General features: G+C 40.3%; 1 protein-coding gene across 1 annotated transcript in view; it reads right to left on the reverse strand.

Annotated features, from left to right (window-relative positions):
* Positions 1 to 16466, reverse strand: part of LOC126483677 (MPN domain-containing protein) — a 163362-nt gene that overhangs the window by 111146 nt on the left and 35750 nt on the right. The window contains exons 2-3 of the mRNA XM_050106757.1: positions 6197 to 6319; positions 5957 to 6103 (exon numbers count right to left, since the gene is read on the reverse strand). Of these exons, the coding sequence (XP_049962714.1) occupies positions 5957 to 6103; positions 6197 to 6256 (207 nt within the window). The 5' untranslated portion in view covers positions 6257 to 6319. The remainder of the gene's footprint in view (positions 1 to 5956; positions 6104 to 6196; positions 6320 to 16466) is intronic.

Here is a 16466-nt window from a genome sequence, read left to right on the forward strand (position 1 = left end):
AAACAGGTTGTTTGTGTAAAGGCAAATCACTGGGCATCCCCAAGTATCTGACACAGACGTCGGATGCATCCACCGTAGTTTCATATGGAGTACGCAGAAATCCGTTCGCCATGCACCTCGACAGCTCAACTGATTTGAATAACTTCATTAAACAACACGATAGGGCACTGCCACACTGGCATCTGAAAGTGCAGGAATTTTTAAATCAAAGGATTACTGAATGATGGATCAGTCGCACTGGACCAAATGATTCAGCCTTACATCACTGGCCTCCAAGATCACCAGACCTGACTGTACGTGATTATTTCTAGTGGAGGTTTATAAAAGACTCTGTTTAATGCCTCTGTTATCAACAAACAATGAAAGAACTGAGGCACTACATAACAGCAACTGTGGAAGCTGTAACTCAAGGCATGCTCACTCAAGTGTGGTAACAATTTGAATACTGCATTGACAAATACTGTGCATCTCAAGGAGGGCATATTAAACACCTATGAAAAGGCATGAAAAAAACTTTTTTGCTTTTCCCATTCATCAAAAAACAAAATTCATTGTATATGTTTATTAGTTTCAGAAATGTAGACATGCCAAATTGGAAGATTCTTTTTGATATACCCTGTATTTATTCTACAGAGGCAGTTGATAACCAGATATCTTGTAGAAGCTTCTCCCTATCTAATATTCTGAAGCAAATGTCCTTAACAGCTTGCCGGCAGACATCAGGCAGCAAAATGAAAATTCTTAGACATTCTAACAAAAAGTAAACGAATAGCTCATTAGCCACTCCAACAATTTATCACAATACAACACTGGAAAATATCAGATGAAAAACAACAACTGAAATGGATAGATTACTACTCACCACACAGAGAAGATATTAAATGGCAGACAAGCACATTGAAAGAAGACTGCTAGATATTATCAGCTACTGAACTAAGCCCTTCATCAAATATAGACAAAACACAAATATCATTCACATATTATGGTGGTATATAGTGCCCCCACAGACAGGATCTCTACCCTTATGGAACAATACCTTCAGCCTATTAGCCGTAACCAACCTTACTGTATACAACAGTTAATCATTTCCTCTATCAACTCTACACAGTTCCTGTTCCTTTATGACACAACACCCTGCTTGTCACTGTCAATACCACCTCCCTCTACATTAACATTCCCAACGCACAGGATCTTACTACCACTGAACACTACTTTTCCCAACACCCAACTGATTCCAAACATGTAACCTCCTTCCTGGTCACTATGACCATCTCTATATCCACCAGCATTTACTTCTTCTTTAAAGACGTCACCTAAAAAGGCAAATCCATGGTACAGCAATGGGCACTTGCATGGCACCATCCTCTGGGCACCTGCATTGCACCACCCCATGCCAATCCATTCATAGGTTATCTAGAGGAATTCTCCCTAGTCTCCGAAAATCCCAGAGCCTCACCTGGTTCAAATACACTCATTACATCTTCATAATCTCAACAAAGACTGAGGTTACTCTCTATGCATTTTCCTCCAGAACCTCAACAACTTCTCCCTCATTTGCTCACCTGGTACTCCTTGGCCCAGCAAGTCACCTTCCTTAACAATGAGCTCCACCTTATGGGATGGCTACATCAGTATATCTGTCCACATCCAATATACCAACCACCAACAATACCTCCACTTTGACAGCTGCTGCTCATTCTATATCAATGCCTCCCTTCCATACAGCCTAGTCACCAATCTTCAATGATGAGTAATCCAGAAACAGGCCTCTCAAGCCTTGTCTGCCCAGTCACTTACCACATACCCACTGACCTGCCACAAAGGACTGCCCTCCCTGTGACTCAGTATCAACTAGGACTTGACTCAGTATCAACTAGGACTGGAGCAACTCAATCATGTTTTACACCAGGCTTTCAACTATGTCTCGTCATCTATGTCTAAATATGCTCCCATACTCCACAAGCCACCTTTGCAGGGTATTTAATGTAGCATTGTCACTTTCCCCTTTTCCGGCCCAGTCACAAACAGTTCGCAGGAAGAACAATTGCCGGTAAGACTCCATGTAGGCTTGAATTTCTCTAATTTCATATTCATGGTCTTCTTGTGAGATATATGTACAAGGAAGCAACATATTTGTTGACTCATAGAAACGCATGCTCTCAGATATTTAATGACAAACCACATTGCACCACGAAATGAGAAATATCCTCCCCACACCTTCCACGCTGGTACTCTGTTTCCCATCCATGCTATACAATACTCTTGTCCTTATTCCACCTGTGCTCCTAACCCTTGGCCCATGGTTCTTATGCATTTCATGGACACAGATGTAAGTCATGTCAAAGGCAGGGCCACATGTGAAAGTAGCCATATGGTGTACCACCTTAGCTGCACACACAGGACTGCCATAAGTTTCCCCAAGTGAAATATCCTAATGTTTCCCTGATTTCCAGACAAGTTTTACCATTTTTCTCTGACAAATTTTGAGATCTCGGGTGTGTAAAGACATAAGTTAACATAAAAAAGTACGGACTTCTGTATTTCAAAATGTCTGAGGAAAAAGTATTAACATCAACATCTTTTATAATGAACTGCTTTTAGTTGGAGAAAGCAAGCCAAACGGTATATGTGTTTCATTAAGAGCACTGATGTTATATTATTTCAATAAAATGAAATACATTTGGTGACAAAAATACATATTTCATTTCAGTCGCAATACAGATTTAAAGTATGTTCACTGGTTTCAGAAATAACCCCAGAAAAAAGTAGGCCTCTTAAAAGAAGTGTATAAGGCTGGGAAGAGTTGTGTAAACCAACACTATAAGTGACTGCCAATAAAATGTTGGCACTACTACGTTTGTTATTGTCGGTTATTGCCCACTATGTTATGTCTATTATTTTACATGTATTGTGTGGCTTTTCTTTCATGAAATACGTGAGTACATAGTGTAAAAACTGCCAGTGACTGGCAAAATTTTCTTCCTCTTATCATCCATACTTTCTAATATATAAACTATTTTCAAAGTGCCAAAATGTACTAGAATAAATAAAATGTCTATAAAATGCCACACAGTAAAATGTTCTTGCTGTGAGACAGTCACAATTCTTGAAATCCTTATTGCCAGTGGCCTCTGGCCTGACAAGGAGCACCACATTCTGAGTCCATGGATAAACCACGAAACTCTGCCACGTTATACCACACACAAACTGACCTGGCCTGCAGGCACATCAGTGAGACTAGATCTAACGGGCAAGGCCTGCACATTAGTGGTAAATGATGGGCTTCAGATTGGCATTCCCGATCTGTTAAGAGATACCCACAGAAATGGCCTGCAGTTTTGGCCCATCATGGAAGCCCACTGGTGTGGCCAGCTATTTACATGTCACGGACACCACATTGACAAAATGGGACTACAGTGATCAATCCATGCAACAGATAACTTGCGTGAATGCTCTGAAAATCAGTACTAATGAAGATAGATAGCAACTCACTGTAAAGATGATCACTGAGCTGCAGATAGACACATGGAAAAGACAAACACACGCTCACAGCTAAATTTTTGGCCATAGCCTTTGTCAGAAAATGAGAACACACAGTCATTCAGACACAACCCATGCACACATGACAGCTGTCTCTGGCCACTGCGTCAACAGTCTCTGAGAATACGATCCAAACAAACCACTCCTCACGCCTCCCTGCCTCTCGTCGGCAGCTGCTAGGTTAGCAGCAAAAAGTGGTGGCAGCACTGACTGCAAGCTCAGGGGAGTTGTAGAAAGGGAAGAAGCAGCAAGAATGAGAAAGTAGGCAAGTGGCTCACATACTCAGCTGCACCCAGCCAGCGATGATGCATGATATCTCAGTAAACAAATCATTTCATCTACTGAGACAAAAACGAGATTTTTCCAGAATTTTTCAAATGTCCCTGATAAGTTTGAAATTCCCTGATTTCCAGAACTTGTGGCAACCCCGTGTTTGCTGATGATGCTGTACTACAAGAAAAGCACTGTCACTGAGTTACTGTATGATACGGATGACTTAAGACAGAATTTGTATTTGATGTTGAGTGATGAATGGCACCTTACTCTAAATGTAGTAAAATCTACGTAACTGCAGCTGAGTAGGAAAAACGATATTGTTATGTTCATTATTGTTATGTACATTGTTATTATTGTTATGTACATTTTTAGTGATGTGGACAGAGTCATGTTGGTTAAATATCTACAGAGAGATACGAAAAGGAATGAGCACATAAGCACGGCTGTAAGGAAGGTGAGTGGTCAACTTTCGTTTATTGGAAGAATTTAAGGAAAGTGTAGCTCATCTACAAAGGAGACTTTGTATAGAACACTTGGGCAACACATTTTTGAGTGCAACAGAAATGTTTCATGAACTAAAATGGCAATCCCTGGAGGGAAGACAAGGTGCTTTCCGTAAAATGCTTTGAGAAACTTTAGAGAACCGGAATTTGCAACTGACTGTGGAATGATTCTACTGCTGTCAATGTAGATTTTGCGCAAGGACTATGAAGACAAGATAAGAGAAATTTGGACTCATAAGGAGGTATATGGATAGCTGTTTTTCTCTTGCTCATTTTGTGTGTGGAACAGGAAAGCAAATGACTAGTAACAGTACAGGGTACCTTCTACCAAACATCATACATTGACTTGCAGAGTATGTACGCAGATGTAGAAGGAACCAGTTCTGGACTACACCTCTTTTAGTATCCACTGATTAAAAATCGTGCACTAATACTGTGCAATGTAAAATCAACATTATTAATTAGCCCTTAATGTGATGTGAAACATTACTATGGTGAAAATGGCAATCGTAGTTACCTGATAATTATTTTAAATGGTAATTATACACAAGTAAGAGGAACAATAAAGGTGGTTGTGAAACATTCTGCTAATTTGAGTCGATTCATTCTATTTTTACCACTACTAATACACTGAACTTTTAGCAAGGCTAATTAAAAAACATTAGATGTTTTCAGAGGCATCTGAAGCAAGAAGTATTACTGCTTATAATCAATCAGTATGAGGAATATACCCAGAAATAATGTACAAACACTGCTTAGCACAACAGAGAACTGAAGCTGGTGGTACTGTAGTCTGCCCGGTGAGATCAGGTGGCACTAACTAATGGCAACATATTAGCTTCAGACTGGCCTACCTATTAAATTTTTGCCAATCTTGATTTCACTCATTTGGTAAGTTAGGGGTGGAAATGGGTTGGCATAATAATAAGTAACTGTGCAAGACCTGGTACAAAATGAAATGATCATGTGAATCTCATAGCGCAAAAGGAAAATACATCTGCTGAGATTACTCAGGAATGTGCACTTCCTCTGTGAATAATATAGTTTACAAATAGTCTCACACAACACATTATAGAGCACTGCTCCGTTTCTTTGACCAATACAGTTTTGGACTGAGATGTAAATTGGGGAATTTAAAAAGACTTTTATACAAACTGTGACACTTTTTTTAGCTGGTTTAGATATCACCAAAGTTGATAAGTAAACTCCAGTAAGATGCCCTCTAGAAGAGAAGTAAGAAGATAGTCTGTAGGAAAGACATCGTATCATATCCAAATAGTTTCAGGAAAAATCAGGTAAGCCTATGTAAATACAGTTACTACTCCCTCTGACCCGTCTATCCTGCAGAGGCTATACTGACAAAATTGCAAACTGAGGGCTCAAATCTGACCTCCCCAGCCGTCGTTCTCTCTTAGTATCTATTATCTATCAGCACTATTTCTTCCTACTGTTTTAATAAGATGATTTATATCATTTTATTTTTTTAAATTTAGTTTGACTGTCTTCACCTATTTCCAAAAACCTAAGCATGGTACACATAGTGTAACAACGAATTTGATTAAGGGAGCCAGTTTACAGTATTGCCATTAAACTCTAAAAAAAAGTATTGACTAAAATTATGTTAGACCAACACTTACCGATGCCCAACCACAACCAGATTTTTTATCTGGATTGATAATTCGTTTACAATGGATTGCCCAAGCACTTGGAGAAGCAAAGATTATATCAGTTTCTTGGGATTTAATTTTACCATCAGGCAGGAGATCTCCTACGAAACGCTGTCCCTAAAATTTGAGAACACAAGTAATATTAATAACAGATTTAACTGAATAAGAGTAACGACTATAAAAGAGAAGAAACATTGATCATCAACTCACCAAGTATTCAATGGCCATAGTGCCCTCACCAGGCTCAAGCAGACCAGACGATAACAACATCTGGAGTGTAATATTTCTTCCACTTGAACTACTACAAAATCGTCCATGTCTTTCATCAGATTCCTGACAAAAGTAAGAACCATTGTGTTAATGCTTTTTAAATACCAACTCTGAAATATCCCCAAAAAAATCAGAAAGTTTTATCTCCTCTATGAGAGGGATACAATTGCATGTACTGTACTCACCCAAGTATGTAATAAGCACAGTGAACAACATGCAGATTGAAAGATGAAATGTTATTGTAAACATCTGTTTTACCTGTGGCATTAGTTAACTTGTACAGAAAAGTTTATGCTTATGTACAAAGTATTTTACATCATTTTCTAACATTTAACAAATTAAACAGGAATTTTTAATGAATAAGAACTGCATTATACAAGTAACTCAATGTTGAGAATCATAAATACTAAATTGTTTCACCCCTCTTAGTAACAGTACTAGTTTTTTTAAAAAAAAAAATCAAGTATTTTTTGAAAATTGACAATTTTTAAATTATTTATGGTCGCATGCAATGAATGACTTTATTTTATATTATAAAATTTGTTCAGCAACTTCTTAGTGCACAATCTATGCAACAAGAGATTAGATATTCACACCACTTAAACACATATCTAAATCCTCAACCCCCCTCCCAAATACTACACGACAAACACGATAATACTACTCATTTCAGTAATTTAACAACCACTAGTTTAAAATTTCTACAAAATGCATTGGACATGTGAGACACAGAATTGTATAAACTAAAGACACAAGAAAATGAAAGCAACTCAGAAAAAAACTAAATACATAAGCATACTCATAAACATACAAAATTATCAATTTCTGTGAAGTGCTGGAGTTTAGACAATTATTATATTAGCTATCAGTTTTATTAAAGTGCTTCTACTGTCCCACTAGTAAAGGGAAAAGATAAAAACAGTTGTCAAATAGTAAAAGAACCGACAGATGTTTGCAACAAATGACTCTACCCATCCTTCTACATGGAGCTTTGGAATGGACAAACAAACATGCAAACAGAAATATATTATTCAGTATGAAAAATAAGTTACAATAAAGCTGTACGAAGAAAAAACAGGCGTCATTAGAGAGTACAACAACAAAATTACCTACATAAAATATATCTTGCTCGATAAATACAGTTAGGAAAGTTCTGGAATAATGTAGACAATTTAGGAGTCAAGGAGACCAATCACTGAAAAGCAGAAGTGTTGAGTCATAACAGATATACAAAAAAGAAAATGAAAACTTCACTGGCTTTTGGAAGAAATTCTTTGATCAGCTGAGTAAAAACGACTCTATCTCTCTCTCTCTCTCTCTAGCACACACACACACACACACACACACACACACACACACACACACCTCTGCACCTACATTGTGTCGGGTGCAGTACATGGAGGGAATTATTAGCAGCAAGCAGAAGATGGGGAGGGATGGATAGCTAGTGCTTGGGTGGGAGACAGCGTGTTTGCAGGCTAGGAATGTGGGAGGGAGGTGTGGCAAGTGAATGGGCTAGGCATGCGACATAGTGGTACCAGAGCCAGTGATGTGTGAGCACAATGAAGATGATGGAGGTGTGGATCCAGAGGAGGTGACAGGACAGAGGAATGGGAAACTGTTGGTTAGAGGATGCGGGGACAGTAGGTTAGCAAAGGCTGAGGCCAGCAGATTATGGATGAGAAGTGTGTGTTGCAAGAATTACTCTCATCTACACAGTTCACAAAAGCTGGTGCTGGAGATAAGGATCCAGATGTCACAGGTTGTGAAGCAGCCACTGAATTCTAGCATGTTGTACTCAGCAGCATGTTGTGCCACTGAGAGTTAACTTTCTTCTTGGCCACAATCTGGTGGCAGCCATTAATTCTGGTGGATATTTGATTGGTGATCATGCCTATAACATGCTGTGCAGTGACTCCAGCACAGCTGGTATGTAACATGGCTACTTTCACAGATGACTACCTGTGATGGGATAGGACAAGCCCATGACAAGACTGGCAGGTCTTGGACACGAATATGGCCTCTGTGGTAATAGGTTGGGAGTGGTGTGGTGTATGGATGGACCAGGATGTTGTGTAGGTTGGGTGGATGACAGCACACATTTTAGTGTACAGGGAGGTGGAATCAACAGTGACAATTAGGGGCACATGTGGGAGTGGGATACGGATGGCCACTGAAGAAAAAGGTTATCATCTTTGATGTGAAAGGGTAGGATCAGGCAATAGGTCGGCAGTGTTTGTCAACAAGAGCAGAAATTCTTTCTGTGTAAGCACAATAAGTAGCTACACAAGATTCTGGAATGGGCCTAAGGATTTCAGTTGGTATTGCAAGTTACACAAGATTTCTGGCATGGGATCACTAAGGCAGAGCTTGTAGGTGGACAAGCCAGGCAGTTCATGGAAGCCTTCTATCAGGTATTCACTGCAATTCATGACTCCCTCCTTGAAGCATCACTACCCATCAATACCTACCCTGCTCAAAACGCATCTCTTCAGCAAACTTTCATAGCACCCAGACTGTCTTGCTGACCTTTCCAATTTGCCAAATCCCTCCCAACACTCACAAAATCCAGTACCCAAACAAACACAAAACACTGCTGTTAACCTTTCCACCAAAAACTTCAATCCCATTCAGTCCTATCTGAATGCCTTACCTTCAACCCCAAACCCAAGTTTGACCATGTTGGACTTTTCATAGACCTACTCCCCTTCTCCTTATCTCAACAGTGAAAACACATCTTTGCTACCTACCCCTCTAATCAAAGCCAGCCTAATCCCAATGATGAATCTTGTCTCTCCCAGTTCTTATCGCCAACCAACTGTGCCCCACCTAACGAACCCCTGGTCACCTTCCATGGTTTCATTACACCCAACTTGGCCTCACCATTCAACATCACAACAGAAGATAGGACAGGCATTCACAACCTCAAAACAGTTCCTGGTTAAATCATATTCCCCCCCTCCCCGGCAGACAATGGCTTTGCCACTGTTGAATCCACTGTGACTACCTCACTACTCCAACTACAAGCTCTGCCACACTGATCCAGTCTCAGAAATCCAATGTAATCTCCAATCCCTAGTGAAATCCTTAGGTCCATACCAAACACGCTCTCCTGAGTCCACCTGCCTTCTCAGGTCAACCGCACCCTGCACAACCATCTTCTACGTGCCTCTCAAAATTTACAAACCTAACAACTTGGATGTCCCACTGTACCTTGTTATTGTGATCCGTGCCACAGTCATGGGCACCTATACGGTAACCTCCTACGTCAACCTGTTTATAGGTCATCTAGAGGAAACCTTCATAGCCTCCTGCTAAATCCTCACAGCCCTTGTCTGATTCAGGTTCACTCATGATATCTTCATGATCTAGCCTTAAGATCAAGACACCCTACCCTCATTCCTCCACAGCCTCAACATCTTCTCTCTCATCCACTTCAACTGATCCTCAATTCAATGTGTCACATTCTTGACACTGACTTTCACTTCTCTGATGACTCCATCTATAACTCTGTCCATATTAAGCCCACTAAATATCAAAAATATCTGTATTTTGGCAGCTGTCACCCCTTCCACACAAAGTAATTGCTTCCATACAACCTGGCCACCCATGAACGGCATCTCTGCAATGATGAAAATTCCCTTGCCCACTATGCTGAAGGTCTCGCAAGAACCTCCAACGACAGGCACTATCCCCTACACATACTTCAAAAACAGATTTCCCATGACATGTCAGCACACACCCCTAATCTTCCCATCACCCCTGTGCACTTGTCACCCGTCCCTCCTGCATTTCTAGCCTGCACACCTGCTGCCTCCCTCCCAGCCATTAGTTAACTGTTCCCGTTCTCTTCTCCTGTTTCCTGTGTCTGTCTCCATCTACCCACCACACTCCACACAACCTGCCCCAGTGCACCTATCAAACTGCAATCCTGGCTTTGTGCTTCCAGCCAGCACAAAGCAAGAGAATTGTGTATGAGAGAGAGAATTGCAGCTCGTCAGAGCATTTCTTCCAAAAACTAGCCGAGTTTTGAATGTGCCTGTCAATGACTCAGCACTACTGCTATTTGGTGCGTGGTCGCCTTTGCTCCTAAATTTTATATCTTGTTTCATTATATTCTACAACACAGTAAACTGCTTGTCAGCAGTTGACATATTTGTTATTAAACATGTATAAATTGAGTAATTTTTTAATGTTATCCCTCAAATATGTATCAACTCCCTACATTTCAAATCTGCTCTACTTCACAATGATAAAATGCATAAAAATTGTTTTAAATTACACTTGATCTATTTTTAAACCAAAACTGGTATAGCTACACATTTCAGACTTGTCAGAAATGCATGAGTAGAACTCTATTCTTAATTTTTCTATAGCAAAAGGTTCTCAAAAACCAGAAGATAGCATTGAATAGGCAGATATAGTAGCACTGTTTTTGCTCGTATCCATAAGGAGTCAAATGATTTGTTAAAAAGATAGTACAAAACATTCCGAAACAACAATCCACAGCTTTCTACAAGAATGTCGATAAAGGGTCAAACAGTCTATCCCAAAAGCACTATCGCTTTACTTAGAGTACACAATTCAAACCGACAGTGAGGAGGGGTGGGGACTGGAGGAATACACTTACATATCTGACTGAGGAATTATCCTACAGCACAACAACTGTCTCTCCCTTTCCAAGCATTAATCCCGACTCGCGGGGTCTGCTGGTTAATCGGATGTGGCATGTTAATTGTAAGGGGTGGCCGGATGCTCTTCCTGTCGCCACCCCATACCCCCCGGGAAGGAAGTAGTGTACTCCAACTGTCTGCATCTAGTGTAATCCATGGAATAGTGCGAATGTGTTCAGATGTCTGTGAGCCGTGTAACTGAGGTGGAATGTGGGGACCAGCCCGGTATTCACCCAGCGGGATGTGGAAAACCGCCTAAAAACCACTTACAGGCTGGCTGGCACACTGGCCCTTGTCGTTAGTCCGCCAGGCGGATTCGATCCGGGGCCAGCGCGCCTACCCGAGTACAGGAAGCAGTGCTTCAGCGCTCTTGGCTACCCTGGCAGGTATCCTGCAGCACAACAACTATTGTTCATTATTTTTTTACATACTTACATGAACATGGATCTATGGTCAGTGTCTGACTGACATCACAGATGCTTAATCCAATATAGCACTTGAACCATGAAAACAAGTTATCTGGTACGACGGCCAGTGAAGATTACTGCACAGCACTTAGAAATGAAGTTGTGTTGTCTCAGTTGTGGGTCAGTTTAGTCTCAGTTTTGGCTCACTCTTGTAGTGTTAGTGCAGATTGTATCTGACACAGTTTTTATGAATAAATGAGGGAGAGGTTGAAGAGGTCATGTTTAAAATTTTGATAAATGAGCAAACTTATAAGATTGCGTACTGAACATTTATTAAGTAAGAATATGAGATTTATATAAGACTACAGTACAATCCAAAAAGAAAGAACCTAAGGATTTCATCAGTAGAGAAGAACAATGTGCTAATTTGATCAACAACCACTGACACCTCTGATTCATCAATATAAGTATTAGCATGCCAATGAATCGTTTCACACTCCAAAAACATATAATCTTTTGCTAGTAATTCTGTATAATACAGAGGACAAAGCAAATTGTGAGATGACACATTCAATTAATGTTTGTCTCCACAGTGCACAGAAGCATTTCAATTCGAGCACAGGTTGGGGGTAGAATTTCACATTGTGTGTGATTCAGTGCAGTTTTCCGTTATTGATAACTCAATTTGTGTACTTAAACCTGTACAATCTGAACATGACACTGACAAACCTAAAATTATTAATGGCCCTTACAATTACTCAACAAGAGTGCATTTAATGTTTGGCCATTTGTAGTAATGTCCCATTCCAAACATATGAAGGTACCTAGTTTGATAACCATTTGCAGACAATTACAATCAACATTTACAACAAAATGATTGCTAATTTTTACAGCTATCTTCAGCCGAACTCCGCAAACTACCAAGAAGTGCATGGCAGAAGGGGTGATCATTAAACACATCAAGTCATCAGAACTTGTAGAGACTGAGCAATGGACAGTTTACCAAATCAAGTAGTTTTCTAGAATACAAAAAACAGAGACCCTGGGTGTTCGATATCTGTGACAGTAGAGTGCTGGTGGTGGTGGGTAGTGTTTAACGTCCCGTCGACAACGACATCATTAGAGACGGAGCGCAAGCTCGGGTTAGGGAAGGATTGGGAAGGAAATCGGCCGTGCCCTTTCAAAGGAACCATCCCGGCATTTGCCTGAAACGATTTAGGGAAATCACGGAAAACTTAAATCAGGATGGCCGGAGACGGGTTTGAACCGTCGTCCTCCCGAATGCAAGTCCAGTGTACAGCAGAGTGCTATTAAAAATACATGAACTGTATTCACAGTTACGAACATGGATATGGCTTTATAATGGAATGACAACAAGGAAAATTTGTGTTAGATTGGCGCTAGAACCTGGATTTCCCACTTATTGCAAGCAGTTGCCTTACCACTACCAGGCTCTTCAAGCACGCTTCACAGCCAGACCCAAATTCCATATGTTGTGAACCAAGCATCCTTTACGTACATTCCCGTGCAGGGGAGACATTTTAATTGAAAGTTGCCTGCCCGGTGTCAGTGCATAAATACGACACTGTAGTGCCTGTGTTGTTCAGAAATACAATACAATGTACCTTTGGACATACATGCATGTCTGAAGGAATTTCTGAACAATGTAGACACTGAAATATCATATATATCTGTTGACAGTGGGCAAGTGACATTCAATTAAAATGTGTCCTCTGCACAGGAATATATAAAAGGATGTTCAAATGGAGGTTGTAGACACATGCTTCAGATATATGGAAGTTTGGGTCTGGCTATGAAGCGTGCTCAGAGAGTGCAGTGGCAAGGTTACTACTTGCAATAAGCACGAAATCCGTGTTTGAGTCCTGGTACGGCACAAATTTTCAATGTTGTCATTTAATTACATAGCTGATGGTTAATGATATTCACAACTACAAATAAATGTCATGTTGAGAACTGTAGGGTCGTCCTAGACTGGTTACGTGTGCACTTCACATCAGAGTCTGCTACTCAGGTAGATGACTGTGTGTGGGGTGGACACAAGGGTTTGTAAGATCAGGTGACTCTCCATCCAATCCAGGTAACAATAGCTGTAGAAAACCCAGAAGTATCAGTGTAAGATCGAAAGAAATGGACATAGGTGAGAGTATTAAAATCCTAAAGGTAAACTGCCAAACCATTCACAACCAAGTATCAGAGTTTGAAGTGATCATGAAAAGCAATGATGATCACATAATACTAGGTACAGAAAGCTGGCTGAAACCTGAAATTGATAGGAGTGAGATATTAGGGGAAAATTTAAGTGTATATTGAAAGGATAGGGAAATACAGGTGGTGTATTTGTAGCAATAGACAAGAAACTCAAAGCAAATAGAAATTGAAGCTGGATGTGAGATTGATTGAGCAAGACTCAGTATCAATGGTGGGCATAAAATGGTAACTGGATCTTCCTATCACACACCAGACTCGTCTCCTAATATAACCAAAAACTTTAGAGAAAACATCAGTTTACTTGTGCATAGGTTTCCCAATCATACTGTAATCATTGGTGGAGACTTTAATCATCCAATATTTAATTGGAAAAATTACAGTTTTGTTAGTGGTGGGCATGATAAGACAACCGGTGAAAACCACCTAGAACAGATAATTAGGAGCATCTCTCACGATGGAAACATACTCTTTGAGGATATCCACATCGAAACTGATCTCAGTGTCCATGACACAGTTGTGGCAACTGTGATGATCAAAGTAAAAAGTATGATTAAACCAAGCTGAAAGATATACATGTTTAGTAAACTAGATAAAAAATCAGTAGTGTCATATATCAATGAGAAACTTGGAACTTTCATGGGGCAGGAGCATGTAGAGGATCTATGGCTCAAATGTAAAAGAGCAGTTGACCATGAACTGGACAGATATGTACCCAGTAGAACAGTACATAACGGGAGTAATAGAGTAATGGTTCAAATGGCTCTAAGCACTATGGGACTTAACAACTGAGGTCATCAGTCCCCTAGACTTAGAACTACTTAAACCTAACTAACCTAAGGACATCACACACATCCATGCCAGAGGCAGGATTCGAACCTGTGACCGTAGCAGCAGCGCGGTTACGGACTGAAGCGCCTAGAGCCGCTCGGCCACAGCAGCTGGCAATGGGCGTGAACCTCCATGGCACACAGTTACAGCAAAGAAACTTCTAAAACACCAGAGATTTTACATAATAGGTGTAAAGCATGGGATTACAGATAGAGAGATGCTTAATGGAACACATTTGGGTGTTGAGAGAGCAATGTATGTGGCCTTCAATGACTACAGTAGCAAAACATTGTCAAATGATCTTTCACAGAATCCAAAAAATTTCTGCTGGTATGTAAAAGCTGTTACTGGCACCAAAGTTAGTGTCCTGTCTCTAGCAAATGAGACAGGAACTGATATTGGGGGTAGGAAAGCAAAAGCTGAAATGCTTAACTCCATTTTCAAATTTTCTTTACAAAGGAAAACCCAGAAGAATTGTCCCAACTTAATCCTCGTACGAATGAATAAGGTGAATGAAATAAGTATTAGTGTCAGTGGTGTTGGGAAACAGCTGAAATTGTTAAAACTGAACAATGTTCAAGGGCCTGATGGAAGGTTGGTTGGTTGTTTTGGGGGAAGAGACCAAACAGTGAGGTCATCGGTCTCATCAGGTTAGGGAAGGACGGGGAAGGAGGTTGGCCATGCCCTTTGAAAGGAACCATCCCGGCATTTGCCTGGAGTGATTTAGGGAAATCACGGAAAACCTAAATCAGGATGGCCGGACGTGAGATTGAACCGTCGTCCTCCCAAATGCGAGTCCAGTGTGCTAACCACTGCACCACCTCGCTCGGTGCCTGATGGAAGCCTTGTCACATTCTACATTGAATTTGCAGCTGAGTTAGCCCCTCTTTTAACTATATAATCTATCGTAGACCCCTTGAACAAAAATAATTTCCCAGTTCTTGGAAAAGCATAGTCACACTCGTCTACAAGAAGGGTAGTAGAAGTGATCCACAAAAGTACTGTCCAATATCTTTGACTTCAATATGTTGCAGACTCTTAGAAGATATTCTGAGCTCAAATGTACTGAGATATGTTGAACAGAATGACCTACTCAATGCTAACCATCACGGATTCCAAAAAACTGACCATGTGAAACCCAACTTGCACTTTTCTCACGTGACATAATAAAAGCTTTGTTTCAAGGCAATCAGGTAGACAGAGTATTTATTGATTTCTGAAAAGTATTTGACTGAATACCACATATATGCTTATTGTCAAAAGTTAGATCATATGGGATATTAATTGAAATTTGTGACTGGACATAGGACTTTTCGGCAGAGAGGACACAGAAAGTTATCTTGAATGGGGAGTCATTGTCAGATGTAGAAGCAACTTCGGGTGTATCCCTGGGAAATGTGTTAGGACCCTCGCTGTTCATGTTGTATATTAACGACCTTGCAGACAATATTAAAAGTAATATCAGGCTTCTTGCATATGATGCAGTCATCTATAATGAAGTGCTGTCTGAAAGAAGATGCATAAATATCCAGTCAGATCTTGAGAAGATTGCAAAATGGTGCAAAGATCGGCAACTTGCTTTAAATGTTCAAAAATCTAAAATTGTGCACTTCACAAAAAGAAAAAAAAACATAGCACCCTATGACTAATGACTGTTGAAATCGCCGAACTCATACAAATACCTATGTGTATAACAATGAAAATAATCGATTACTGATAATATAACGTAAAGCGATAGATAAAAAATATACTCTCCAAGCAACGGCAGGAGAACACACACACAAAAGGATTTCACATTTACAAGCTTTCGGAGCCAGTGGCTCCTTCTTCTGGCAGAAGAAGGGGAATGAAGAGAGGTGAAGGAAAAGGACTGGAGAGGTTTAGAGAAGGGGGTACAGTTCAGAAAAGCCACCCAGAACCCTGTGACAGAGAGGCTTTTTTGAATTGTATCCCTGAGTTAGGAAAACAAAGACACTGGGTACCTCATGCAAAAATTTGAGTTATCTCATGGTCCTACACCTGATATAACAGAAGATCTCTGCACATCAAATTTGACTACAACTGATCTTTTTC

Source organism: Schistocerca serialis, chromosome 6, assembly GCF_023864345.2.
Source record: "Schistocerca serialis cubense isolate TAMUIC-IGC-003099 chromosome 6, iqSchSeri2.2, whole genome shotgun sequence".
NCBI lineage: Eukaryota > Metazoa > Arthropoda > Insecta > Orthoptera > Acrididae > Schistocerca > Schistocerca serialis.